The sequence below is a fragment of the Pseudorasbora parva genome, chromosome 1 (assembly GCF_024679245.1).
Source record: "Pseudorasbora parva isolate DD20220531a chromosome 1, ASM2467924v1, whole genome shotgun sequence".
Taxonomy (NCBI): domain Eukaryota; kingdom Metazoa; phylum Chordata; class Actinopteri; order Cypriniformes; family Gobionidae; genus Pseudorasbora; species Pseudorasbora parva.
Window position 1 is genome coordinate 64,067,622 of NC_090172.1, and position 27,093 is coordinate 64,094,714.

The 27,093-nt window shown below is 41.4% G+C and overlaps 3 protein-coding genes across 3 annotated transcripts in view; 2 read left to right on the plus strand and 1 right to left on the minus strand.

Moving 5' to 3' along the window:
- Nucleotides 1-27,093, plus strand: part of LOC137079517 (Fc receptor-like protein 5) — a 256,219-nt gene that overhangs the window by 145,338 nt on the left and 83,788 nt on the right. The window contains exons 11-14 of the mRNA XM_067447471.1: nt 24,278-24,355; nt 24,605-24,658; nt 24,846-24,905; nt 25,025-25,067. Coding sequence (XP_067303572.1) covers nt 24,278-24,355; nt 24,605-24,658; nt 24,846-24,905; nt 25,025-25,067 — 235 coding nt within the window. The remainder of the gene's footprint in view (nt 1-24,277; nt 24,356-24,604; nt 24,659-24,845; nt 24,906-25,024; nt 25,068-27,093) is intronic.
- On the minus strand, nt 3,948-5,805 carry LOC137082175 (zinc finger BED domain-containing protein 4-like). Its single transcript, XM_067447698.1, has 3 exons — nt 5,073-5,805; nt 4,537-4,972; nt 3,948-4,284 (listed from the first exon to the last, which is right to left on the minus strand). Exons 1-3 carry the CDS (start codon nt 5,803-5,805, stop codon nt 3,948-3,950), a joined length of 1,506 nt encoding a protein of 501 aa, XP_067303799.1.
- On the plus strand, nt 5,804-23,759 carry LOC137082191 (Fc receptor-like protein 5). Its single transcript, XM_067447699.1, has 9 exons — nt 5,804-5,846; nt 8,875-9,132; nt 19,525-19,803; nt 19,901-20,185; nt 20,261-20,539; nt 20,627-20,890; nt 23,001-23,243; nt 23,342-23,449; nt 23,654-23,759. Exons 1-9 carry the CDS (start codon nt 5,804-5,806, stop codon nt 23,746-23,748), a joined length of 1,854 nt encoding a protein of 617 aa, XP_067303800.1. The 3' UTR covers nt 23,749-23,759.

Below are 27,093 nucleotides of genomic sequence, written 5' to 3' on the forward strand. Positions count from 1 at the left end.
ATATTCTACTAGGGGAACCAGCCTCTCGAGGCTGGTCTCTGGTACCCACCGAACCCCCTGCCCGACCCCCTGAAGCGGCCACCCGGCAGAGCTTAGTCGGGGAGGATTTTCGGTGTGCGCACGCATTCGCTGCCCCGCCGCAGGTCGATTTCGAGGCGGCTGGGACGGCGCACGTACGCGGGAAACCGATGAGGCCCGAAGCGTTGTTAACGGCGGGAACACAACATCGATTTCCCCAGAGCTGCGGGCTCGGAACGACCTCGGTCGTCCGCCCCCGGGAGGGCCAGCTCTGAGCGATCCTGCCGCAGCTAGGACCGCTTGCCAGAAGCCTTCTTCGCCTGAAGGACTTCCCTCAAGTCGCCCTTCGGCTTAGAAGACTTCTGGCGAGAACGTCGCCTCCTTTGCCAGGCTCCCTCGGGAGGGGCGCGGGAAGCGACGCTCTCCTTTTGCGCCTGTCTGTGGGCGCTGGTGGAGGGCCGGGACTGGCCACCAGAGACCTCCCTGCTGGCTACAGGAGGCCCCTGGCGGCGAGGGAGATACTGCCGGAAAGCCGCCGACTGTTTCCTCACCTCCTGGAATCTCTCGACAACGCTATTGACTGCGTCGCCGAAGAGACCCACAGGAGCTATCGGGGAATCCAGAAGGAAGGATTTCTCCTTCTCCTTCATCCCCGACAGGTTTAACCACAGGTGCCTCTCCACGCACACCATGCCAGCCATAGAGCGGCCGATAGCACGGGCCGTCTCTTTGGTGACGCGGAGAGACAAGTCGGTAGCTTTCCGCAGCTCTGTAATATCGTCCGGAGACGGACCCTCTCCCTCATCTAGCTCTTTGAGGAGCTCAGCTTGGTATGCCTGCAGTACCGCCATGGTGTGCAGGCAACTACCAGCTCTACCGGCCGCTCGATACGCCCTGCCCACCAGGGACGACGTGTCCCTGCATGGCTTGGTGGGCAGGACAGGGGCTTTCAGGGACGCTGCTGCCTCAGGAGACAGATAGCTCGCTAACGCCTCCTCGACGCGAGGCAGCGTCCCATAACCAGCCTCAGCCGCGCCCACGACACACCCGAAGTCGAGAACTGGGGGTGTCGATAGGCGCGACGAGTATGGTTTTCCCCATGATTTGCACAACTCGTTATGCAAATCCGGGAAAAACGGCAAGCCCCTGCGTGGCGGCTGAGCACGCTTTTTGAAGAAGCGTCCATCCAACCTGCTCACAGGCTGGACTTCCACCTCTTCCTGTGGCCAGTCGATACTGAGTTTGGCCACAGCACGTGTCAGCACGTCCACCAGCTCTTCTTGAGCGGGAGAGTGAAGAGGTGAATTCACCTGCACTCCGCCCGCCTCCAGGCTGAACTGATCTGATCCCTCGGAATCAGACAGCATCAGCACTGGGTTATCAACCTCGTGGGAAGAAGCCGCAGCGCGGGCTTCCTCACGAGGCGGAAGAGCGTCTGAATCATCGGACGAGGATTGGGAAGATGCCTCAGCATGCCCGCCTCCCGTCGCGAGATCCAGTTGTGAGCCCCAGGATCTACGCCGCCGCGCTGCCTCAACAGACGCGGGACCAGACCCACGGGGCTCGCGAGCCTGACCGCCTTCGGTGAAGACGGCCAGCCGTGAGCGCAGCACCCGGAGCGGCAGCCTCTCACACTCGCTGCAGGCGGCACCCTCAAGCGCCGCCTGAGCGTGCTGCGCTCCGAGACACTGCACACACAGCTGGTGTGTGTCCGAGCCCGTGATGAAGCGCGGGCACGGATGAACACACCTTCTAAATTGCTCGCTTGCCATGCTCATTCGAAAAAGGGACTGATATTCAGACAGACAACAGTAAATAGACAAACAATATTCACACAGAGCGCCTCGCTGAAGAGCAAAGACTGTCTGTTGTTTGGGGCGGCGCCTTCTTATGCTGCGTTCACACCGCACGCGAATGACGCGATTCGCGCGAGTGATTTACATGTTAAGTCAATGCAGAGACGCGAATAGGCATTCTGCGGTGCGATTCGCGCGAATGAGGCGGCGCGAATGGCGCGATTCGCGCGAATGAAGCGGCAATGATCACGCGAATTGAGCGTTTTGAACGCGTGATTCGCGCGAATCGCGCGAAACACGCGAATCGCTCAAGTTGAAAAATCTGAACTTTAGCGGATATTCGCGCCGCGTTAACCAATGAGGAGCCTGCTTACTGCTGTCACGTGGTGAAGTGACGGATGGGAAACCCATAGGGGAACCCCGAGGCCAGAGTAATTTAAAAATACTACTCTATTGTGTCACAAAATGTAGTTTTAATAGTTTTTCAGGCGAGAATGTAGTTGTTTAAAGCTCAAATATGTGATTTATTTATTAAGAGAGCTCCTATTTGAAAATTTGATCTGGTGTTTTCGGAGGTGTGAGACCCAGGCGATCACCGGAGCTCAGCGCTCATCAACCCCGGTGAGAGCAGCCTTAACTCGGATAGTCTTTCTGCCGACTGCCGCTGCCTGGCAGAACCCACTCCCATGACGCGAATTTGCGTCTGTTGTGTAGTGAATGTCACACGCGAATGAGCACTTTTTGTATAAAAAAACACAGATTTGAGCATTAAACAACAATATTATCGCCTGAAAAAGTCTTCAAACTACGTTTTGTCACACATTAACAGTAGTATTTTTTACAGAAAAGAAGTCAAGTGACCCAGTCAAAATGACTAGCAATACCCCCTCCCATGACGCGAATTCGCGTCTGTTGTGTAGTGAATGTCACACGCGAATGAAGCGAATTTGACGCGCGAATGAAGCGAATGGATTCAAAATGTTCACGCGTCCAACTTCGCGCGAATAGCGCGATTTATTCGCGTCATTCGCGTGCGGTGTGAACGCAGCTTTATAGCTTCCGTGTACGCCGTCGCCGGTTACGTCACGACGTTGCACCAATCGGATTGGTGGCTGATTTCATTCATACTTCAGAGCCGTCACGCTGGGGGCGTTCCCAGAGTGTCGTCACTCGACGACGCAGTGTTGAGTTCCCTCGATATAGGGAACTCTGCATGCACCGTATCTCGAGCCTTTATGAGAGAAAGGTTTAGGCGCGTTATTTAAGCGTCAAGTTATATCCTTAACATATAAAACAATATGTCATAAAAAAAACCATGTTGCAAATTAACGTTAGGCTAAAAACACTTACTTTCGGTGTTTCCCTTGTACAAGCAACCCTCCTCGTCATCTGCTCCATATGGCGAGTCAAAAGATGTCGCATGTGAGAAAAGTTGTCTCGTTTAAGCGCGCAGAGCATTATATCGCTTTAAATCAATATGTTCTAAAATACATATTGTAAATAGGGATGCACCGATACCACTTTTTTGGAAAACGAGTACGAGTACGAGTACGAGTACTTGCATTTCAGTACTCGCCGATACCGATACCGAGTACTTAAAAAAAAAAAAAAAACATGATTTAAATTTACAGGTAACAGCTTTAGTCATATAATTTAACAAAAAAACAAGGGACTAGCTTGGAATTAAGAACATTTATTTAAAATGAAAAGCATGTTGTATGCAACAGATTACAGAATAAATAATTATATAAAACAACAATTAAACAGTGACAGTGCAACTCAAGTATTTTTTTCAGTTTTTTGTAAACTAGGCTGCTTTGGACAACACAAGGGTATTAATAAACATCTTTGCTATTTAGTGCACAATATTTGAATAAACTAACAACATCCACCAACATAGAACTGTGGCAGTCAGTGCAACTGAGGTAGGTATTAACATCAAGTCTAAGACGACTCACTTAATGGAGCCTATTTAGAAAAAGTGAGTGGCAGGTTTTTTTTTAAGAAAAGTAGCTTTTCTGCATTATCAGCAGTCAGCCTGTTTCTTTTTTCATCTATAATGTGCGACACTGAGCTAAAAAGCCTTTCACTTTCCACACTGCTACATGGGGCTGAGAGGTATTTATGGGCCATTTAAGCCAAAGTGGGGAACCTGATTTTGTTGACACCCCAGTACTTCAGAGGACTGTCTTCACGAGGGCTTGGGGCCTCTGCGAGGTATGTGTCGAGCTCAATGGCAGCACCTGCTGCCAGCGGCTGTGCTGCCTGGGGCTGCTCCTTAGCGATTTCTTCAAATACAGTGTCCAGACTGCTGCTAGTGCTGGCCTGGGCCTTGAACAGTTTAGCAGGAGGTTCTGCAGCTTCTGCCCGACTCCCCTCTGCCTCAGCTCTGGACATCATCTGCAGCTCCTGCTTCAGGTGCAGCTTGGCCTCCGGAGCAGTGTTGTTGGAGAAGAAGCGATCTTTATACCTGAACAAAATTCATGAATGTATTAATATGTGGAAAAATAGGACATATTTTAGTTTCCCCAAAACCACTGTCACAAATGCCAGCCATTTGGCTTTCTGGTAGTAATAAGTGGAAATATATTTCATATTATATATTGCATACGTTTGTATTTGTGTATTTTAGTTACAAAAATATAATATAATATTTCAGATGGAAATTAATCTTAAATTTAGTACTGTTTATCATTGAATATCTATAGCACACAGACTTTACCTTGGGTCAAGTATGGTGGAGATAAAGTACAGTGGGTTGGTCTCGACGTCACTGAAGCGCTTCTTGACAGCTGCCAGTAAGGTTGCTTTCATTGTCTTGACGCCTTGGTCCTCGTCTGTTTCTCTGTTTAGAAGTCTCACTAGCACGGTCACAGCTGGGATGACATCAGAGGCTAGTGCGTCATAGCTGCTCACTTTTTTAGTAAGTTCCTCAAAGGGGGCGAGGATGGCAACGGTCTTCTCCATAAGAGCCCATTGGTGAGCGGTAAGATAGTTAGGGAGTTCATGCTCGGACACATACACCCCCAGCACTCGCTTTTGCTCAATGAGGGACTGGAGCATGTAGTACGTGCTGTTCCAGCGCGTCTGTACGTCCTGCTGCAGTCTCTTTAATGGCTGGTTGAGCTGTCCCTGAATATCCTCGAGGAGGGAGTAGGCTAAGGCGGAATGTTTAAAATGCCCAACAATTTTCCGTCCCACTGCTATAGCATCAGCTATGCTCCTCTGTGCTAATAAGCCCTCGTGCACACGGCAGACTTGGGAGCCCTGCGTTATTCATGGCTTTAATCATGTTTTTGGCATTGTCACGAAGCACAACATGTACGGATGTTTTAGGTATACCCCATGTCTGGAGCATTTCCTCAAACACATGCGCTATAGCCTGGCTGGTGTGCGAGCCGCGGAATTGTTTCGCATGTAATATGGCTCGTTGCGGCATAAAACTCTCGTCTATCCACTGGGAGGTTAAGCTAATTAGCGGCACGGGGCTAACACTGCTTGTCCAAATATCCGTGGTGAAACTAAACGAAGAGGAGGCTTGCAGTAGGCTGTGGATGTGTTTTTTCACGGAGTCGTTTAGTTTAGGCAGCTCTGTGTCAGTCATGTAGCGGTGGCTTGGGACATCATATCTGGGCTCCAGAACATGGAGGAGACGCATGAATCCCACGTTTTCTACCTCCGAAAGTGGCTGGTCACTCAATGCAATGTACTCGATGATTGCCTGTGTTATTTTCACAGCATGTGGATTGTCTCTGGACATTTTCTCTCTTCTTGCAAGAGTTTGCTGCAGTGTGGGTTGTGTTGGTTTAGAAGTGTGGGTAAACTCTTTGTACTCATTGTCGTGTTGGGATTTTAGGTGCTTGATTAAATTACTTGTGTTAAATGCGCTACCTTTTGAGCCTCCTCTGGACAATTTCGCTGAGCACAATTTGCAGTCCGCCTTTGTTTTGTCGTCTTCATTCACTTTGAAATAGTTCCACACGGCTGACATGTCTCGTCTCGACTCTCGCCTTTTCACCGCTCTGAGCTGGGGTAGGGCACTCGGCGCCTGTGATTAACCCCTTACACGCTGCTCAAAGATAGGCAATTCTCAGACCGTGGTATCGTCCCCGGTATCGGGGGACTTTTAACGAGTACTTTCGAAAATGTGGTATCGAGGCCGATACCAGATACCGGTATCGGTATCGGTGCATCCCTAATTGTAAATGAGGTAAAACACTTACTTACAGCATTTCCCTGTTAAAAAGCAACCGCCTCAGGTCTGCTCCGAATCACGCATCAACGAAATTGCCTCTATGAGAGCTGTTTAGCTGTGCACTGCACACAAATAGTTATAAAACAATAATAATGTAATAAAATGCATATGTAAATACGATGAAACCAGGATAAAACAGGCAACATCAGCGTAATCCCTCCTTGTATATTCCACATCTCGAGTCAAAGAAAATGAGGTCTGTGAAAAAGTTTCAACTTGATTTGCCGAAATGTCCCGGATGTAATTTTACTCTCTCTCAGTGTTGAGATTTAACTCTACTTATGTTCACCAGTCAGAGAGTGTGGTTTACACTAGCAGTGTTAATTCAACACAAGAAATGTAACACTTTACTCTTAGAGTCCTTAACACCAGGATTTCAACACTGGAGATTTTGCTGTGTTGGAAGCGGCCGGTGAGTAAAACTGCTTCAAATGTCTGTGCTGTCGAGCGACTTCAACGCTTCAGCACAGCATTTCGGGAAGGCAGCGCTGCATTTGAACCGATTTGAACGCAGAAATGACGGGAAGCTTCACAACATCGTTTTAGTCGTGTCTCAAAGTGGATTTACACGCCACTGCTGTCACAGGACTTCACCAAATCATACCAAAGAAGTGTGTTTTTGACAGAGCGGTCCCAGCGATAAAGGTTCGGTCCTGCTTTGGAAGCAGCCGGTGAGTAAAACTGCTTCAAATGTCTGTGCTGTTGGCTATCGTCGCGTGAGTAAACATCAGTAAACGACACGATCGCGTGCTTCGTCATTCAAATGCGCTAACGTTACTCCATTGTTGTTCTGTATAACGTTACACTAGTCTGACGTGCAAAACCGTTTTGCTTGCTACTGCTGTTTAGTCGCATACAATAGTCCATAAACCGAATCATGTCCTCATAAACTGCGAGTAAACACACACAAATGTTGACAGGCCACTAAATACAGTCCATACCACAGAGACGGACGTCCTGATGTTGCTGTTTCTCCTGTTCAATTTATTTCTGCCTCAGATTTGATTCTGGATCATTGTCTGTAATAGCTGAGATAGCCATGGGTTTCTCCACGCTTGAGGACGTCACCGCTTTGTTCGCAATCGTAATTCTTTAGCTCCGCCCACACGATACGCCTCCAGCCGCTCGTTTTTTTCCGGAAAGACTCGGTACAGTCTATTTTTCTTTTATAATAATAAAACTAAAGAATTTTCGGAGTAATACTACTCTATAGGTACTCAAGATTGCCATGAGATTGACTGAAGCTGAGTCTTTCACCCCCCCCTTTAACAGTAGATTAAGCTCTTCGATTTTGTTACTAAGAGAGCGCACGTTAGACAGGCAGACAGCAGGGAGAGGAACCCGGTGTCCCCGCTTTGCACAGATACCAAATGTTTTGAGGTTTCACCAGGACAACAACATCTTCTTGGTCTTTAAAAATGGCTGACCTTAATGTTTAGCACTCTTATGGAAATATCATAATATTTTGTCATTATAATTTAAATCTGACTAATTTCCAAAATCTCCATAAATCCCATAAATCAAATTTCCATAAATCAACATGTCAGGCAAATTCTATGGGGTTTCTAATCAAAATAGGACTTTTTGTTACCAAACAGGGCATTGATTTCATAAATGTCGACTGTAGAGGACACCAGGACTTAAATCATGTTTATCAGGCATTTTGGAGAGACAACAAGTGAATAGGGGAAAAAAAAATCAATATTCCTATGAAATATTACATATTTATATGAAAACGTTGCCAATTATTACTCCTATTATTACATTCCTATTATCCTATCATTCTTTTTTTCATTACATGTTTCATTACAGAACACAATAACATGTGAATTAGATGCAGTGTATCGATACATTGTATTGAATGGGGGAAACCAAGTATGGCCATTTTACCCACATATTGCATAAAGTAAGATGGTATATCAAAGCATTCAGTTATATATTTTATAACAGCTCAGAATCATCTTTAAAAAAAAGTTTGTTTTAAAAAAAAAATCCTGAAACTTAAAAATGTATTTGTAAATTAAAAATAAATCCCATCGCTTTTGCCTTTACATGCAATTTAATTTCATTAAACATGCTAACCGTGTTAAGAAAAGAAAAAGAAAAAAAGAAAAGGAAAGAAAGAAAGAAAGAAAGAAAGAAAGAAAGAAAGAAAGAAAGAAAGAAAGAAAGAAAGAAAGAAAGAAAGAAAGAAAGAAAGAAAGAGGGCAGCAGACCAAATCAGTTTCCAGGCCAGCAGGAATCCACCCGGTGCTCCCGATGGTCAGTCCGGTTCTGCTTACATTTGTCCGTCAAGATCATTTTCAACTTTTATGGATTTTGAAGCCTAAATGCCGTCGCCAGAAGTAAAAAGCAAAAGGTCGTCTATAAACGATTTACAGCACAGTCGCTCGTCTTCAACGTCACCATCACTAAGTTTACGGCAAGTCTTCAGCTTGAGTTCACCACAGACATTATTTCAGTCATTTACACAAAACCCCATTCAAAAAAAAAAACACCGACTTCATTATGAGGGAACCAGAAGTGTTAAAATCCTACAGATGATGTCATACCTGCATTATATCCTGACTGTAGACAGCGCCATCTACTGGTCAGAACAGGCAGATCAAGAACACAGAGGACAGACTGGACACATATATCAGTTTAATTTAGTTTTTAAAACCAGTTTTTGATGTAATTATTACAATTGACAAGAAAACTATGTTCTAGATGTATAATTGAATTTATAGTGTTTACCTCATGAAGAAGCTTTGAGTTCCTGACAGTGATCTGCAATGCTTTTCAATATTTCCTTCTGTTTCTCAGTGAAACCTGTAGTGAAGGTGAAGCCGGATCAGCGAGTGTTCAGTGGAGAGACAGTCACTCTCACATGTGTCATACCGGGAGGAGGAGACACTCAGTGGATATACAGCTGGTTTAGAGATGGAGAACCTGACTATCTATCATCAACAGCAGAGATCAGTTTCACAGCTGGTGTGTCTCTCAGTGGTGAATACAGCTGTAGAGGAGAGAGATCAGACTCACACACAGACATCAGTGATGCTCTTACACTGACTGTATCAGGTGAGTCTTCATATTCACATCTGTCTAATGATCATCTAAATCCATATTTTAACTCTTATTAACCACATCTGTTAGAATAGACTGAAGAGATTCACTTTTAGTCATTATTCAGTCACTGCACGTCTTGTGTGTGTCGAGCCTTTCTTACTATTCTGTGGCTTTTCAGCATGGTTAACTTTATATAAAAAATGACATTACCATGATTTAATAATTTAATCTGAAGGTCTTGTTGCACTACAAGAACAACAAATTGGTCTCAGGATATAATTCTTTAATAATTATGACCAAATATTTCACATGCAAAGGTCAAATGTCCATCCTATTAAAACACATTCTCACCTCATGAATATGTGTTTTGAATACAGTTATTATAATATTTACATTTTCTAAGAGCTCAAATGTTCCTCACGTTACCCTGCAAATGTATTTTAACAAAGAGTTCATGAACAGCAGAGGTGGAAAATAACGAACTCCATTTACTCGCATTACTGTACCTGAGTAGTTTACTTCTCATTTAAGCAGTTTCAGAAATCTGTAATTTTACTTTTACTTTAGCATGTTTTGTCTGAAGTATTGTACTTCGCTATATTTTTAACAATTTATTAAACTGAAGGGCAGCAGAACAAATGCTCCAAAAAAACAAAAACAAATCTGAATTACACGTGCAGAAAGAAAGAGGAAATTGTATTACATTGCATGAAAGTTGTGAGTTCATACATAACTGTTTCTTGCTGTAAAAAAACGATGCATAATTAAATGTTAAATACATTTATGTAGTAAGTTCACAGATATGTGTGCATTCCCATTATTAAAAGTATGTAATAGCAAGCTATATCATATGAATTTGTTTGAAAATGTAGATAACTCACTTGATTTTGTGATCACATAAATTATTTACATGCAAACGGGACGTTATAAACAGTGCAACTGATCTGATTCAGAAAAAATAACCGAATATCTGATGTCATGTGACCGAAGTGGCTTTTTGAGGCTTTTGCATCTGAACTCTTCATATACAAATACAGCTCTGGAAAAAAAATTAAGAGACCACTTAACATTTAGAAATCCATGTTAAGTGGTCTCTTAATTTTTTTCAGAGCTATATGTACGAGAATCATACGAATTTGACAACTTGTTAAATCTTGTGAATTATTAAGACTTTGGGAATATGTTCTTACTGATTGAGCTATGGGATTTGTAAGAATAAGTAACAACAAATGCTAAATAAAATGTTTGATAAAGGGTTCAAACCAACTCATACATACCATTACAAATATTTGCTGTTGCAGCTTTCGGTTTTCTCCGTTACTTCTCCACAAACAAGAATGGGTTGACTGAGTCCGAGAGGCCCTTTTGGTCTTTTCAGGTAAAAAAAAAAAAAAAAAAGAAAGAAAGAGAGAAAAAAGTCATAATATATTATATATAGCATTATAAAGTATACTATTTAAATAACAATATTTGGATTTTACATTAAAATGCATTTAAAGCATGGTAATTGTTGTGGCTACTGTTTATTTACAACAAATATCACATTAAAACTACCAATACTGTGGTAAACGCATGGCAAGTGTTGTTATTTTTTTATTTTTTATTGTGCTTCTACTACAAATGCCACGTTGGAACTACACTAGTAATTATTATTAAATATTAACAACTGTTTAAAGGTCTATAGCATGTCACGTGACAGTGTTTAATCACCCTAGCAAGGTGTGTTTATTTAGAAAGCAAAGAAATGCAAAGCCTCAGTGGAGATGATGACAGATACAATGCAGTGACTGAACATGATCGATAACGACAAGCAGAAAATACTTTATATCAAATATTAGGACATAATATGTATGACTACTCACCAACATGTGGCACACGTGATCTTATGCCAAACATCGCGTTCTGAGTGAGACTTCTTCAGCGCGATTTCATACCGATAGAATTGCCGTCTAATGTTGACGCCAAAGGTTTCCCACTGAAAGCAATTGGGTTCCCAGTTCGTCCATCGCGTGACGCCGAGGGGTCTATCACTTGCCTGGATGAGATAAAGGCGTGGATGAAGCAAAACTTTCTGCAGCTAAACAGCTCCAAAACTGAAGCTATGCTAGTCGGCACTCCACTTCAGGTCCAGAAGTCCGTTATCACCAGCATTGCTTTCTCTGATCAGGTCATTCCACTTTCCACTTCAGTCACGAATCTGGGGATCAGAATGGAATCACAGCTTACTTTTGAAGCGCACATCAAACACCTGTGTAAGACCTCCTTCTTCCACCTCAGAAACATTGCCAAACTTCGTCCCATTCTATCACTGGCTGATGCGGAGAAGCTTGTCCATGCCTTTATCTCCTCCAGGCTGGACTACTGCCATGCGCTCCTTATTGGCATCCCTAGCAAAAATCTCCAGAGGCTGCAGTGTATTCAGAACAGCGCTGCTAGGATCCTCATGAGGGTGCGCAAATACGACCATATCACCCCCATTCTAAAATCACTCCACTGGCTTCCTGTGTCGTTCAGGATCGAGTACAAGATCTCTCTCCTTACCCACCAGTGCATCCATGGTGATGCTCCCTCCTATCTCAAGGAACTCCTCACCACACAAACAGCCACTCGTAACCTCCGCTCTGTTTCGCTGTATCGCCTCAAAACTCCCACAGCCAATCTCCGTACTATGGGGGATCGGGCCTTCTGCTCTGCAGCCCCCAGTCTGTGGAATGCTCTCCCTGACCACCTGCGGACTCCACAGACTATAGATACTTTTAAGCATGGTCTTAAAACCCACCTTTTTAGCAGAGCTTTTAATTGACTTTTAATTGACTTGCTACTTGTTTAATTTATTTTATTTTATTTTTCGGTTTTATTTATTTATTGTTGTTGATTTTTTTGTTTTTGTTTTTAAATTCTGTAGCACTTTGAGATTTTGTTTAATATAAAGTGCATTATAAATAAAATGTATTATTATTATTACCTGTGGCGTCTTCAGTGTGACGCCGGGGCGCGGGCCGCGCGCCGCGGATAGAGACGGTGATTGCTTTTGGGTCTTTTCTTCACACAATTCAATCGTATGGCCTCGGAATAGTTGGACTTTTTCAATAAAGTGTGCCTGTTGTCTGTTACAGTCTGTGTTTTATATCATATATGGGTAGGTTTAGGGCGGGGTGGGGTTCGACTACTGTTTCAAACGTGTATCATAGCGTAAATAAATGTAAATACAATTGTGCTGGCTGATTAAATTGAGAATCACACTCCAACATGGCGTAAGGGAAAAATTATAACCCAATAAATTCCATCATGACGATAACATTCACATGCCCAACACGTCTGTATATGACGCCCTAGGTTTCTCATTGAAATCAGTGGATTACCCAGTACGTCGAAAAGGGCGATTTAGGGGTACCCTGTGCGTCAACAGCTGACGTCAGGGTCCCTTGACCGTTCGGCAACATTTGACGAGTAGGGGTGAGACTGTGTTGGTCCTATCGCAGTTCACCCGTAGGGAACGCTTTATGATAGGGATGTCCCGATCCGATCACGTGATTTCAGACTCGATCGGAATTGGACGTTACATCCCGATCAGGACTCGGATATATATGTATATTCTGGGGTGAGACAAAGTGAGCACTTGCACCGCGGTTCATCTCACATCTGATGTCGCAATAATACAGGTTGTAACTTGAAAATAATGCTTTATGTAGGCGGCTATGTTTCTGTAGATGGATACACGTGCTGGCTCCTCAGTGATACATTACAACAGCGCTAATAAAAGAAAACCGTGGGCAAAACGGTCTATCTGTGTAAACTTTGTTCAATTCATGCGAGTGCTGCCATATTGTCATTGAATATGAGCAGTCATTTTCACTGTCATGTGTAGAGAAGACGCGAATGAGAGATCTGTCTCTGAGCATCATCCGAAAGCACGCACTCGTCTCACAGCACACAACTACTGAGTTCTCTTTCAAGTCTTGTGGTTAAACGGACCAACTCACACACGAAGTATATTAACATGTCCATCTTGATGAGTATCCAAGCAGACATATAGTCTGAATATGCCTTAAGAGGACTTTATACAGTCGAGACGATGCAGAGCCTTCCATTAGGTCTTAAAGGGGCAGTAGCCTTTACTGCCGTCTGTTTAATGTCAAACAAAAGATAAGGAATCACTCACTGCTCTTGATTAAATAGCTTTTGTAAGGATTAGTCTTTAGTTTAAACAGTTAAATATGCATTTTACATTTGATTAGCCTACTTTATTCAATTTCTCTACCTAAAAACTAATGTTACACCTATAAAAACCTGAAAAGCATTGTTAATTACACTTCAGTCAAATTACACTTCAAATATTTTTTCCCCAAAGTTAGTTTATGTCATTGTAGGCAGTTATCGTCACGATTTCATTTCAAGTGTTCGTTTTTTAAATAAGTTTAGTTTTAGTTAGTTATTTGAGGTTATAAAAGCGGCTGTGTGACGTCATGATTGACAGCTGAGATCGACATCATCTCTGAGTGAAGAAATTGTCACTAAGACACTAACAGACTTTTTTCGGGATTATTGGGAGCAGATTATTTAATTTAATTTCCATAACTGTTTATTTCACACCAACATAATTAATTGTTCTGCATCTGCAACTCCGGTCCAGGAATCTTTTAATTTTAATGTTGCACTAAAATCCAAAAGTGAAGAATTTGTTATTTATTACTTGATTGTTCAAGCTACCTCACAGAAGTGCTCTGTTTGTTAGAGTTGTTGAATGTTAAAATAAGGTGAATAAAATAAAAAATAAGGAACATCCTGGTTTGTTTTTTCGCTCTTCTTTATTCTTTTTTTATGTATTATAGAAGTATCGGATCGGGACTCGGTATCGGCAGATACTCAAAATCAAATGACTCGGACTCGGAGGCAAAAAAACCTGATCGGGACATCCCTACTTTATGACGACTCATTCGGTATTATATCCTATATCCATATGCAAATGTCATGGAAATATAAACACCGTCCAGCAAAACGTTCAACATTTGTTTGACTCATTACACATTATCTTTCGTTTTGGTTATATTTTATATTTGATGCATTAGTGTAATGAAACAAAAATAAGCACAGGAAAAAACGACATGAGGTTATGTTCAGGACAATCGCCTAAAATAAATGATAAATGAATGTCTTGTTAATTGTTTCCCGGTAATTCTCCGAGGGCCCCAGGGGCCGATAAAAATAAACAGAATTGAACTACTTTAAAAAAAAAGAGTTAACAAGAAAAGGAAAAATCAAGCTATAATATCTTTTTTTGTTTAATGAACTAAACAAATAAATAAAGAAGGAGCCGTTTCTCTTCGTGGACGTTCTTCCTCCATCTCAGATCTCATTAATATTCATGAACTCATTACCATTGCTATTCTTACATGCAAAAATTGCATAGATATCTGTAATAGCCTTTTTACCAGTTTAATATTATTTAAGATATCAGTAATTTCTAGTTTAAAGAGCAATTTGAGATATCAGCTGCGTTTGGTGAAATCAATGATTAAATTGTTGCTAGTAAAAATGGAAATTTCTCATATCAAGAATTAAATTGTCACTAGTTTAAATGAATTGATTTGCTACTAGTAATTTTTTTTTTTTTTTTTTAAATCTAAAATGGCTTTCTTACTAGTAACAATCACATTCATGATATTGTGGGATTACAAATGTATAAATTGTTATATTAAGGTTCCAGTGTAATATATACAAACAGTTAGTTATGTACATAATGCTTTACAGTTTGGAGGTATAGATTGACTACATTCTGCCGAGATCAAGATAATCATTCTTTTGTCTTTATGCACTTCCTGATCTAACATTGTCAGAGTGATTACATTTGCATCTATTGGTCTGTGATGCTGATCGGATTGGGACTGGTGACACTGAAATGTATGAGGTGTGTGTCCCTTTTACCTATACAACATTTGCATTGCTTTGTTTAGATTGTCTCCTCCTCTACTGTGTAAATCCCTCCCCCTGAAATGTGGATACAGTACAATGTGTACTGAATTATGAATTATGACGACTGCAGCCACAGACGGCACGTGTGTTTCTCAATAAAGAGGAACGCCTGCCCGAGAGATATACCCCAGATCTCCTGTCTTCACTTCTGAGTCTCCAACAATATCAGAAATTAACATTGTTACTATAGTGACAATCGAATTATTGATATCGAATATGAACTTGTTACTAGTAATAATTCAATTGTTGATATCAAGAATAGTTATTTGCACTAGTAATAGTGTAATTATTGATATCAGAAGTTCCCATTTTTACTAGTAAGAATTGTATTTCTGATATCTGAAATTTAAAATTCAACTAAGAAATCAATTCTTGAATGGCCGCCTATGATGGCATTTCACTGGTGGAAATACAATTCCTGATATCAAGAATAAACATTTTAACTGGTGAAAATGTAATTATTGATATCACAAATACATATCCTGAGAATTAATAAAAGTCAAAACGGCTTGCAGGGTATTAATTGTTGATAACAAGAATAATTAGTTAAAATGTAATTCTTCATATCAACAATTCGATTTCTGCAAGTGATCTAATTTTTCTAATTTCTGATTTTAAGAATATATATTCTAATAAAAGTCAAAATGGTTTGTCTTAATCCAGGTCTGTCGCTTAACTTGCTTAATACTCTGAACTATAACTATCACATCACATCACTTTAACCCGAAGACATTTACAGTGACAGGCTGATCAGATCACAGATGTTTTCATTATTAGATATTATGAAGATATTAGAAATGTGATGGTCTCCTTCGTGTCCTACATCGCTCTCAAAAGATGAGCTCAAAATGTGACGCATCGTGTGGAGAAATATAAAGTATATTTATGTGAACGTTTACAGGCTGTTGTTGTTTGACTGACAGAAGTGCTCAAATAAACACGCTCGTCTGTTACACAAAAGGTTGAGAGCCTCTGGTGTAAATCTTCCATGTTCAGTTCATTCGTGAGCTGCTGTCCTTCAGATTATCAGATGAATGAAACCGTCAGTGTAGAAAACAAGCTCAGAGACTTGATCATCTGTCACTTTGTGTTTGTGTTTCTTCTCAGATTTACCCGAATCTACAGTGACTGTGACTCCAGACACATCTGTGTTCACTGGAGAGACGGTCAATCTGAAGTGTGTGATAGAGTCTGATCTCAGTGACTGGAGATATGAGTGGTCTTTATACAACTCATATCTCCAGATGTCACAGACGTCTGAGCGTTACACTGTAGACAGAGACACTCTCACTATCAGAGGAGCTGCTGAGTCTGATCGGGGTTGGTACTGGTGTAGAGGACAGAGAGATGGAAGACCAAACTCATCACAAGGCTCTGCTGTTTCTCTCTCTGTGACGGGTGAGTTGAACATCATTGTAACTCTCTCTACAGGATTGCACAATCAATCAATACATTAAACTGAATGCAGACGCCTGACAATACATTTTTAAGCTTAAGTATTTTTAGTTGAAGTGTGATCGTAAAAACACAACACTCATGAAGTGCTGATGAAACAGAGAAACGACACAACAGCTGAAGACGTCTGTCTGACACGTGAACACACACCTGAGGCCGTATTCACGAAACATCTTAAGGCTAAAAGTAGCTCCTAACTTGCCGATTTAGGAAAAACTCTTAAAGGGGGGGTGAAATGCTGTTTCATGCATACTGATCTTTTTACACTGTTAAAGACTTGGAATCCCATCCTAAACATAGACAAAGTTTCAAAAGTTAAGGTGGACGTTTGATGGGAGTATTTCTTTGTCAAAAATACTACTTCCGGTTAGTCATAAGTTTCGGCAAGTTTTTTGCGATCATGCGTCCCCTTTGACGTTAATGGGGGCGGAATTTCCTTGTATGGGCCTTACGGACAATTCTACCGGAAGCGCGTGAGAGAGAGAGAGGGAGAGAGCGAAAGTAACAGCCTACCCCCATCAAAGCGCTGGCTCGTATAGGCTGCGCTGGACAGGTGATGTGCACAATTACAATGACATCAAAAAAGTGCGTTTTTGGTTGCCAGACCAAGACAGTCCTGCACAGATTCCCCAAAACCCCGCATTAAGGCAACAGTGGATGTAATTTGCTTTTCCGGATCAGCAACTGAGTTGCGCGAATGTTTATATCTGTTCGCTGCATTTCGGTGCCGACTGTTTCATAAACAAGGCCCAGCTTGACGCCGGATTTTCCAGATCGCCTAATGCTGAAGGATGGAGCAGTCCCAACGTTAGAACCGCAGGCGGTGAGTGAGACTGCTTCAAATGTCTGTGTTTTTTTTAGTCCGCTTACTGTCTGCACAAACCACGCGTAAACACACACACACACACGTGCACAACTGCACTTCCCACATGTACACCTTCAAAGACAAAAATACGACGATATAATTCAAGTATAAATATGTAAATAACACAAGCCGCTAAGCATATTATATAGTTAGTGTATAACTTGTACCACATACAGACGTCCTGCTCTAGTCGTTTTTGCTGCTGCTCCTGTTCAACTGCAGCCTCTGGGTCTGATTCCGGATCATAGATGTATGGCTGTATCTGATTAAAAGCCATATTTTTATTTTGAATAAAGTTTTTTTCCCGCTGTTAGGGATGACACAGCTTTACGACGCACTCGACTCAACATAGCAGCAGCGGGCACACGTCATTATTTAGCTCCGCTCACACGATACGCCCCCACCCGCTCGGCTTTTTTCGGAAAGACTCGGAACAGCGCATCTTTCTTATATAATTATTAAAAAAATAAAGACTTTTCGGAGATATGCAGGATGCAATGCTACTCTATAGGTACTCAAGATTGACATGACACTGACTGAAACCCTTGACTGATCCCCCCCTTTAAAAATAATAGGCATGTCAGTCCTAATTTTAGGAATCATAAATTTTTACTCTAAGTGTATTTCACAAAGCATTTTAGCACTAAAACTAGCTCCTAAATCCATGAAACGCTAGGAGTAGTGAAGAGGACTCGTAAGTCACTAAGACCAAATCACAAACAATCATAACGGCTGTCGCCTCAATCTGCCCAAAGACACTATACAACACTGAGATAATTAATGTATCTTTAATAAAACAAAATAATAATGTCAGATTACCTGTGGTAGTTGTTTTTACGAGTTCACTTACACATTTTTGAATAAAGTAAAACAATATAAGTGTATTTGACAGGCAGACCGAGAGAGAGGGACGGGAGGCGGAGAGATGCAGAAAACTGTGGCGGTAACTAAGTTAGGCGAGTCGGCTCTCGGCTGTGTATATAAACCTCCTCTCGCGCCGATTAGATGGACAGTTTGAACGCTCCTCACAAACTTGGTTTATATAACATAATTTTCGCTTGAATTCTGCAAACTCTTTGAGATACAGACATGTTAGAGTCTGACAATTAGATGAGTAGGCTATACTAGTTTAATTAGTGACACTTAGCCTACTTTTTAAAATTTGTATTTGAATATGGAAACATCTTTATTTTAAAATCTTTATTTAAATATGGCAGTATTATTATTTCAAACATTTTATTTGAATATAACAACACGAAACCTCGTTCAACAAAATATTTGTATATTTAAATCACTGACAGAGAGGCCTCCCCTATCAGCCAATCACTGTGGACATAGCGTGATGACATCATCCATAGCAACCCCCACCATTACTCTTAGCTTAAAGGGATAGTTCACCCAAAAATGAAAATTTTATGTTTATCTGCTTACCCCCAGTGCATCCAAGATGTAGGTGTCTTTGTTTTTACAGTTGAACACAAATGAAGTTTTTTTTTTTTTTTAAATTCCAACCGTAGTCTGTGAATGGGTAACAATTCTATGAGAGTCAAAAAAAAAAAAAAAACAGCTTAGACAACATGCACAAAAAACATTGATGTGTCGTCACGAGCAGCAGGGTTTTTGTGCACGCTGTCTAAGCATTGTTTTTTTTTTTTTTAAATACATTTAAAAAAAATACGCAGCGCGACATAAGTCTTCACAGAGGACTGGATCTGCAGCTGAGAGCAGTTTTTACGGCGTGCGTTTCCTCTCTCTCGCACTAGTGACGCGCGCGCACACTACCGGGAGAAGAGCCCGTACGGCCCAAACAAGGACCTTCCGTTCTATTAACGACAAGCCGACTCATTCTCGAAAAAAACTCTCAGAAACTTGTGAGAAACCGGAAGAAGTATTTTTGACACAGAAATACTCCATGAAACGTCCAGCATTAGTTTTTGAAACTTTGTCTATGTTTAGGATGAGAATCCAAGTCTTTAACAGTGTAAAAAGCTCAGTATGCATGAAACAGCATTTCACCGCCCCTTTAAGATGTATAATATTTTATACTCTGTGATGTAGTGCAGCTGAACTCTGACTCTTGAGGATCTGAATCTGTTCTTGTTCTCCTGCAGATCTAAAGCCGAAGCCTGAACTCACATCAGATCCTGCAGGAGCTGCACTGACAGGAAACACAGTGACTTTGACCTGTGGCATGGATCCGTCCACTGGACACTGGGACTTTTACTGGTACAAACACACACTGAACCCTGAGACAGAGAAGACAGAAACAAACCCCTACAGCCTGAAGATTGATTCAGTGTCTGATGGAGGCCAGTACTGGTGTAGAGCTGGAAGAGGGAAACCAGTCTATTACACACAATACAGTGATGCACTGTGGGTAAATGTTACAGGTGAGAGAGAATGTGTGTGTGATGCAACATATACAGATCAGAGACCATATCTACACAACGTCTAAAACTATAAATGCAATAATCTGTGTTTGTACAGAGAGTCCTAAAGCTGTGGTGACGGTACGACCTGATGAACGAGTGTTTAGAGGAGAAACAGTCACTCTCAGATGTGATATAAAGTGGGGAGGAGACACTCAGTGGACATACAGATGGGAAATAGAGGAAAACAACAGCCGGTATAAAAACACTGTCAGCCGAACCTCAACACAAGAGTTGATCATCAGCGGAGTTGAAGACTTTCACAGCGGTAAATACACCTGTACAGGACAGATGAAGACTCAACGCTCTCAGCGCAGTGATGCTGTTACACTGACTGTATCAGGTGAGTTTGTGTTTGTTGTGATCTGCTTCTCCATCAGTTTCTCTACGGCTCTGTAACTCATGATGTTTTGTTCAGCTGAAGCTCAGGCAGTTGTGCGAGTGTCTCCACAGCCGTGGCTGACTGAAGGAGAATCAGCGACTCTGATCTGTGAGGTTTCAGGCTCCTCTACAGGCTGGACGTTCAGCTGGTTCAGAGATCATGATCATCTGTCAGACAGCAGCAGAGGAGCTGGAGGATCTTACACTCTCAGTCCTGCGTCTCTACAGCACACAGGAGTTTATACGTGCAGAGCAGAGAGAGGACGACCAGCCTATCACACACACACCAGCAGCACACAGCCACTGTGGGTCACCGGTGAGGATTTGTGTTTGTGCTCGTCCGTATTTCTGTTTCATTGCAGTCTCTGTGTGTCAGTTTAGATTGAGATTTTGCTCTTTTCAGGAGTTTCTGCTTCAGTGTCTCTGGTCATCAAACCCAGCAGAAGTCAACACTTCTCATCTGAGTCTCTCGCTCTGAGCTGTGAGGATCAGAGTAACTCTGCTGGATGGACAGTGAGAAGATACACAGACAAAGGCACACAAACTTGTTCAAATCAAACAAGATCTTCATGTGTAATGGACTCTCTCAGCACATCTGACACTGGAGTGTACTGGTGTGAGTCTGAATCTGGAGAGAAACGCCGTCCTCGAAACATCACTGTACACGGTGAGTCCGGTTTATAATCACATCATCTGCTAATGTTATAATCTAAATTATAATTACAGTCTATACACATTTTCCAGTTTTCTGTACAGCTGATCGCAGAGTAGGCTGAGGCCCCGTCCACACGGAGACGCGTTTAGCTGTATACGTATACATTTTGTACTGTCTCAGTGTTTCGTCCACACGGATCCGGCGTTTTAGAAGCATGAATCCGATATTTATCGAAACCGGGTCCCAAAGCGGATAAATCTGAAAACGATCATCTTCCGTCTTCGTGTGTACAGCGAATCCATATATTTTCTGAAACGGTGATGTCATCACACTACGTCCGGCACGGTGAAAGAGTTAAGGGGATACAACTACGGGCACTGGGCATGCGGACATCAATATCACGTCATTTAATGACCGTATCTGCGATATTGTAAGGGTATGTCTAGGGTTGGGGTAGGTGTAGGCATTAATAAAACACATCTGTTAAGTAGCAAATGTATTTATTGTTATTTTATTGTGAGATTTTGCCTCACCTCCGACCACTGATATACCCCTTCCCTTCTAGCCACAACTCTTCTTCTCCGTTTTTAGTGTATATCTGTGGCAGAATTACAGCGTCACACACTGGCCTGGCATGCAAACTACATCGTTTTTAGTCCGTTTTTGTATTCTCGTGTGGACGCAGATATTTCTTGAAACGAGGAAAAAAAAGATTGGATTGGGAAAGCACTGGCTTCGTGTGGACAGGGCCAGAGTTTCATTTTTGTGCTTGGGGTGGCACCTACCGGGCCGGCAGACCACGAGCTTACATTTTTTTATATACCATATTCATATATCATACATTCTACATTTAAAATACATTTACAATGAACAGGGACTGTATACAAAGAGTAGTGTTAAAATATATATTTTAGTGCACAGTTAGGCTCTTTATAGTTGTAAAACCGCTGTTTTGTTTCGCATCGGCAGTGATAGGGTTAACACAGGGAGTTCAGAGGTGCGGGAACACAAGCGAGAGAGGGTGCGCTTGTTACTAGTCACGTTTACATGCACTTTTTTGTCATTCCGATTAAAATCATTCAGATTGAAAGATTTAATGGACTGTTTACATGAGACGTTATCTAAACCGATCTGGTGTTTACATGTGCTGACTTTCAATCGCAATCATTTTGTGACATGAGTGCCGTATCAGAAATGTCGACACTGTCCTCTTCAGCAGCTGATGGAAGTGTTTACTGTTGCCATAGCAACTCTCAACAACCACCAGGATTTATACAGTTTTATAAAAGCTATTTGTGTGTTTTAAAGTGTAATAATCATGCACACATTCTTCTCCGAGGCGCAGTTGAAGTAAAACGTGCCAGGGACAAACGCTGTCAAGATGAGGGTGCAGCCAGGCCGTGTCTGTCATTATTCCAACATTATCTCCATAACTTCTTACAAAATAAAAAGTTTAACGTTACCCCTCAGAAAATGTATCTTTCTAGTCAACACTCAACAGCACTGGTGTGAGCGCGGCGCGCGATCTGTATTATATCACACACACTCAAAAGTAATCCAGTCAGGTCGTTTACATGGTGAAATTTTTCGTTTGATGGGTTCATGAAAAGGTTTATCCCACCCCTCTCAAACCGATTAACGGATACACTTTCATTCGGTTGGGGCATTTTTATTCCGATTGAGGTGTTTATATGGAGCATTTTCATTCGGATTGGACTTTTAAACCGATTTCAGTGCTCCATAAACGCACCTGTCATTCTTCTGACATTACAATTGGCCTTACCTAATTCAGAAGAAGCCGCCCCTTTTGCGTAACGTTAGATGTCCACTATCTTCTCTTCTGATAGATTTGCAGTCAAATCATTCTCTCTGTGCAATAGGGAACGATCCGAGAATCTCCTGAGCCATTGCAGCCAGTTTCAAATTATTCTCATATCTGAGAAACTTCTTTCTGAGTCTTACGTAGCAGAGCCAACAGGCAAGTTGGCAAGTAGTTATTTCCACATGTATCTTGAGATGTTTCATTAACCTGCCGCTGAATGGTATATAAAATCAAAGCCAAATGCTTAAGTTCAGCCTGTATGATCACTGCCGTCTGTTGGTGTGTGTCTTGTGTTTGTAGATGGTGAAGTGATTCTGAGTTCTGTTGATCATGTGATTGAGGGAGAGACTCTGACTCTACACTGTTTACATCGATCTACAAACCCCTCGATCCTCAGCGCTGGTTTCTATAAAGACGGATCACTGATCCAGAATCAGACGACAGGAGAGATGAGCATCACTACTGTCTCAAAGTCACATGAGGGTTTCTACTACTGTAAAACAGAGAGAGGAGCGTCACCCCACAGCTGGATCTCAGTCAGAGGTCTCTGAATAATCACTGATTTTACTTTTGTAATGTTATCATACAGCATCATCTCACTCACGGACAGATGTGTGTGTTTGTCACGCTCTCCTCAACAGCTCGTCCATCGTCTTCTCTTCTGGCCGTTGGTGTGTCTGTAGGATTGAGTGTTTTCTTCTTGTTCTTCATCTCTCTGGTCCTGCTGTGGAGACACAAACACAAGAAAGGTGTGGAGCAGTTCATGACATGATGAAAGATTAAACCACATGAACAACAACAGATGGAAGATCCAGTTTCTGAAGTCTAGACAGAGACTGCATGTTTATTAATAAATGAGCAGTTAATGCATTAGATAATATGAGTGAAAATATGATTAGATATGAGTGAACATACTCTTAAAGTGACCATAATGATCTTTGTCTCTGTTATAGATCAGCACCGTAACGTTCAACCGACGTCAGTCCCGAATCCATCTGGAGGATCGAGAGCGGAAAACTCTTCTCTGCAGTCCGGTCAGACTCAATAACAAATGATTTATATTTATTTATTACTGTGTTTTTTCCTCTTTACGACTCCTTTGCTTTTCATATTTTTCATTGTTTGTTGTCCTTTAGATTCTGATCACATTTATAATGACGTGACTCCAGTGAGAGACTTAAGAGTCTTAAAAATTAGTATATATATAAAAATAAAAAAAATCAACAGAAATCATTAAATCCTTGACCAGTTCCTTGTTGTGTCTTTTCAGACGTCACATATTCAGAGGTCACTGCTAAGAAAAAGAGACCCGTGGATAAAGGTTAAAACCCTCTTGGACTAAAGTCATCAGTCATTAACCGATAACATTTAATATTTAGTTCATAAAATAAAAATAGATATTTCTTTCTAATTGACTTTTTCCTTTTTATTTCAGATGATACTGTGACAGAGCTAAATAACGTGATGTACTCAGAAGTCAGACCAAAGAAGGAATGCAAAACCAAAGGTGAGGTCCTGTTTTTCCTACAATATTTCCAGCATGTTCTGCATAATCTGATGATTTTGTTCTGTATTAGATATTAATACTGCAGGACTCAGTGATGTGACTTACGCACAGATCAATATACAGGACAAAAAGAAAAGCAAGGGGAAAGGTAAACGACAAAACAACAAACTGAACATCAGCTGTCTGAATGAACCATCACATTTACTAGAGAATATATAATGCTTCTATTATATCAGGAAACCCTTATACAATCATAAACTGATTAAGGCAACTTTATTTTGGAAATGTAACAATTCTGTGTTAACTGAAATTAATTAAACAGAGCAAAATTAATATTGGAGAAGATCAAAAACAGGCCTAGAGAGTCAGATAATCAAGCTGCTGTTTCTCGTGACAGGCGCTCGATTTGGTGATTTTCTGATCGAAATGGACTCGAAGGAGAAACACAGAGGTAAATAAAGAGATGCTGTGAAACAGCAGCTTACAGATCATGTGAAAGTAAAGTATTTAAAAACATATACAATATTTGAACATGTATATTAATTATGACATACAGTATCTCTCGGGATATAATGATGTATTGTCAGTTATGAGTGTATCTGTAGATGTGAAGCGTTGTGTGTGTTGTTCACTCTCAGGGAAGAGCAGCGCGTCTGGAGACACTTTATACTCTGACCTGAAGCTCGACACAGATAGAGGTGAGAGAAACACACAGTCATGATCATCACTGTTAAAGTCAAACCACTAACCGTAACTATTACACATCAGCAGATCACGATGATTCATGTGTGACGATCATAACCTTTGTGTTCTTCAGGCGCTGATGCTGGAGCCGCTGATGCAACTTATGCTCCAAACAAGTGTGCTACACAAGTTTTCAAGAAGAAATATTAGTGTGCTTTCAGTCATTCAGTTATTTGAGAGGATCTGTAAATCAACAGGAATACATTCATTCATCCAGAAACATTATTTCCCCATAATCATAATTAGATCCATCAGTATGATGACAAGTTCAATGATTTCACGCTCATTCACTGCGTCCTCAATCTCTCCACCAGAGGTCTTCAACCCCGCTCCTGTGGACCCGCTGTCCTGATAAGTTTATGCCCAACCTGCTTTAGCCCGTGTACTTTCAACATGTGCTCCTGAAGATCTTGATTAGCTTCACCTGTCTTTAATTACGGTTGGAGCTAATGCCACGTCCCGTAACCTGTGTTTTTCCAACCTTCTACTAGGGCTGTGCAATATATCGAAATATCGCAAACGGACATATCGCAATATGCATATCGCAATGGCTCGCAATATCTGACTGATGTTATTAGCCTACTTCAACTGTGAAAAGTCTAAGTTTTAGGTCACACAATTGGCAGAGAATAGACGGCACATTACTATTACTTATGTGACTTGCTTGATGTTAAAAACAATTATTAAATCCAAAAAATTGGCGAAAAACAATAATTTGCAATCTGACGCTGTCTGAAACGTGAACAATTTGTGACTCAAATGTTTGCTAAAACACTGCTGGTCACTTTCAGAAGTTGTAGCAATACTTTCTTTTCCCAGAAAGAATGTGAAACACAAATGGTTTCGTTCTCATTTTTTTTGTATATATTTTTTAAAATATAATTGAAACAGATTTTACACACTAATTGCAATATGGTATCGCATAATGAAGATCGCATTACTTAACAAGACATCGCATATCACATTTTTCCTCAATATCGCACAGCCTTACCTTCTACCCATGAAAATGCTCTGGAACGGCCGTTAAACCCGTGACGTCCCAGCCGTGAACTCGTACTAGATCGACGTACTCCAAGTTACGAGTTCTGACATTACATAGCCTGTGAAAAAACAACGGCAGCCCCTACGGATGCGGTGTTAATGGATTAAAGTGCATTAAAAACCAATTAGTTTATTAAAATAAGGTATTGCTCTAACATTATTATTAATCAGCACGTTATGCATTATCAGCAGCTTTTCTAGCGTTAGCTAGTTTTCAGTCCATTGAGTGCAAGAATATATTAATACCAAATATATTTCCAAATATACAAATAATCTAAAATAAAAGGTATTACAGCTTCTCTTGCCTTATGCGCCATTTTTTCTCCTCCGTTTCCCTCAGATAAGCCAGGAGTAAGCACCTTTGGTGAGAGAAATGATTGTAAATGAGCATAAGCACCATAAGGTCCGGATGGTTTGTTTATATCTCGTTACTGCAATTCCTGGAGCTCCGGCAGTTTGGCGTGACTTTGACTAGAACGCTACAAAGTCGTGAGTCATGGTTAAGTCGTAATTTACAGGCTTAAAAACCTGCCTGGGACACAGCATAAACTCTGCAGGACAGAGGGTCCCAGGAGCAGGGTTGAAGACCTCCGATCTACACCTTCGGTATTGGTTTAAAGAGGTTAGTGACCCCTTGTGGCGAACAAATACATATTGTAGCTTTAAAAGGACATTCAAATGTGGCATCACTTTGTAGGGACCAAATGTCCTGTTTTCCCAGGGCATGGACACTTGGTTATAGATAGTATTTTGTAATATAACAATTTTCTATACATACAGAGGGAGCATACTTTAAACTATTGACATTAATAAGGCATCTTTGAGTAAACTTAGAGTATTTGAGTATCTTATTGCCGGGTCGAGTGTCCTGGTTTTCAGTCATCAAAATACGGTCACCCTAAAGACTTTGCATACAGACCTAACTCTTTTTTCCTATCTAACAAACTCTTAAACTTTATAGTAAACACATGTCAAACACTTAACATATAACACAGTCAACATGGAAGGAGAAATAGGGCACAATACATTTTCAGACTTATACGTCTCTCATCTTCACTCCGCCCACACAGAACAGAGAAAGCTAGTTAGTCTCAGTAAAAC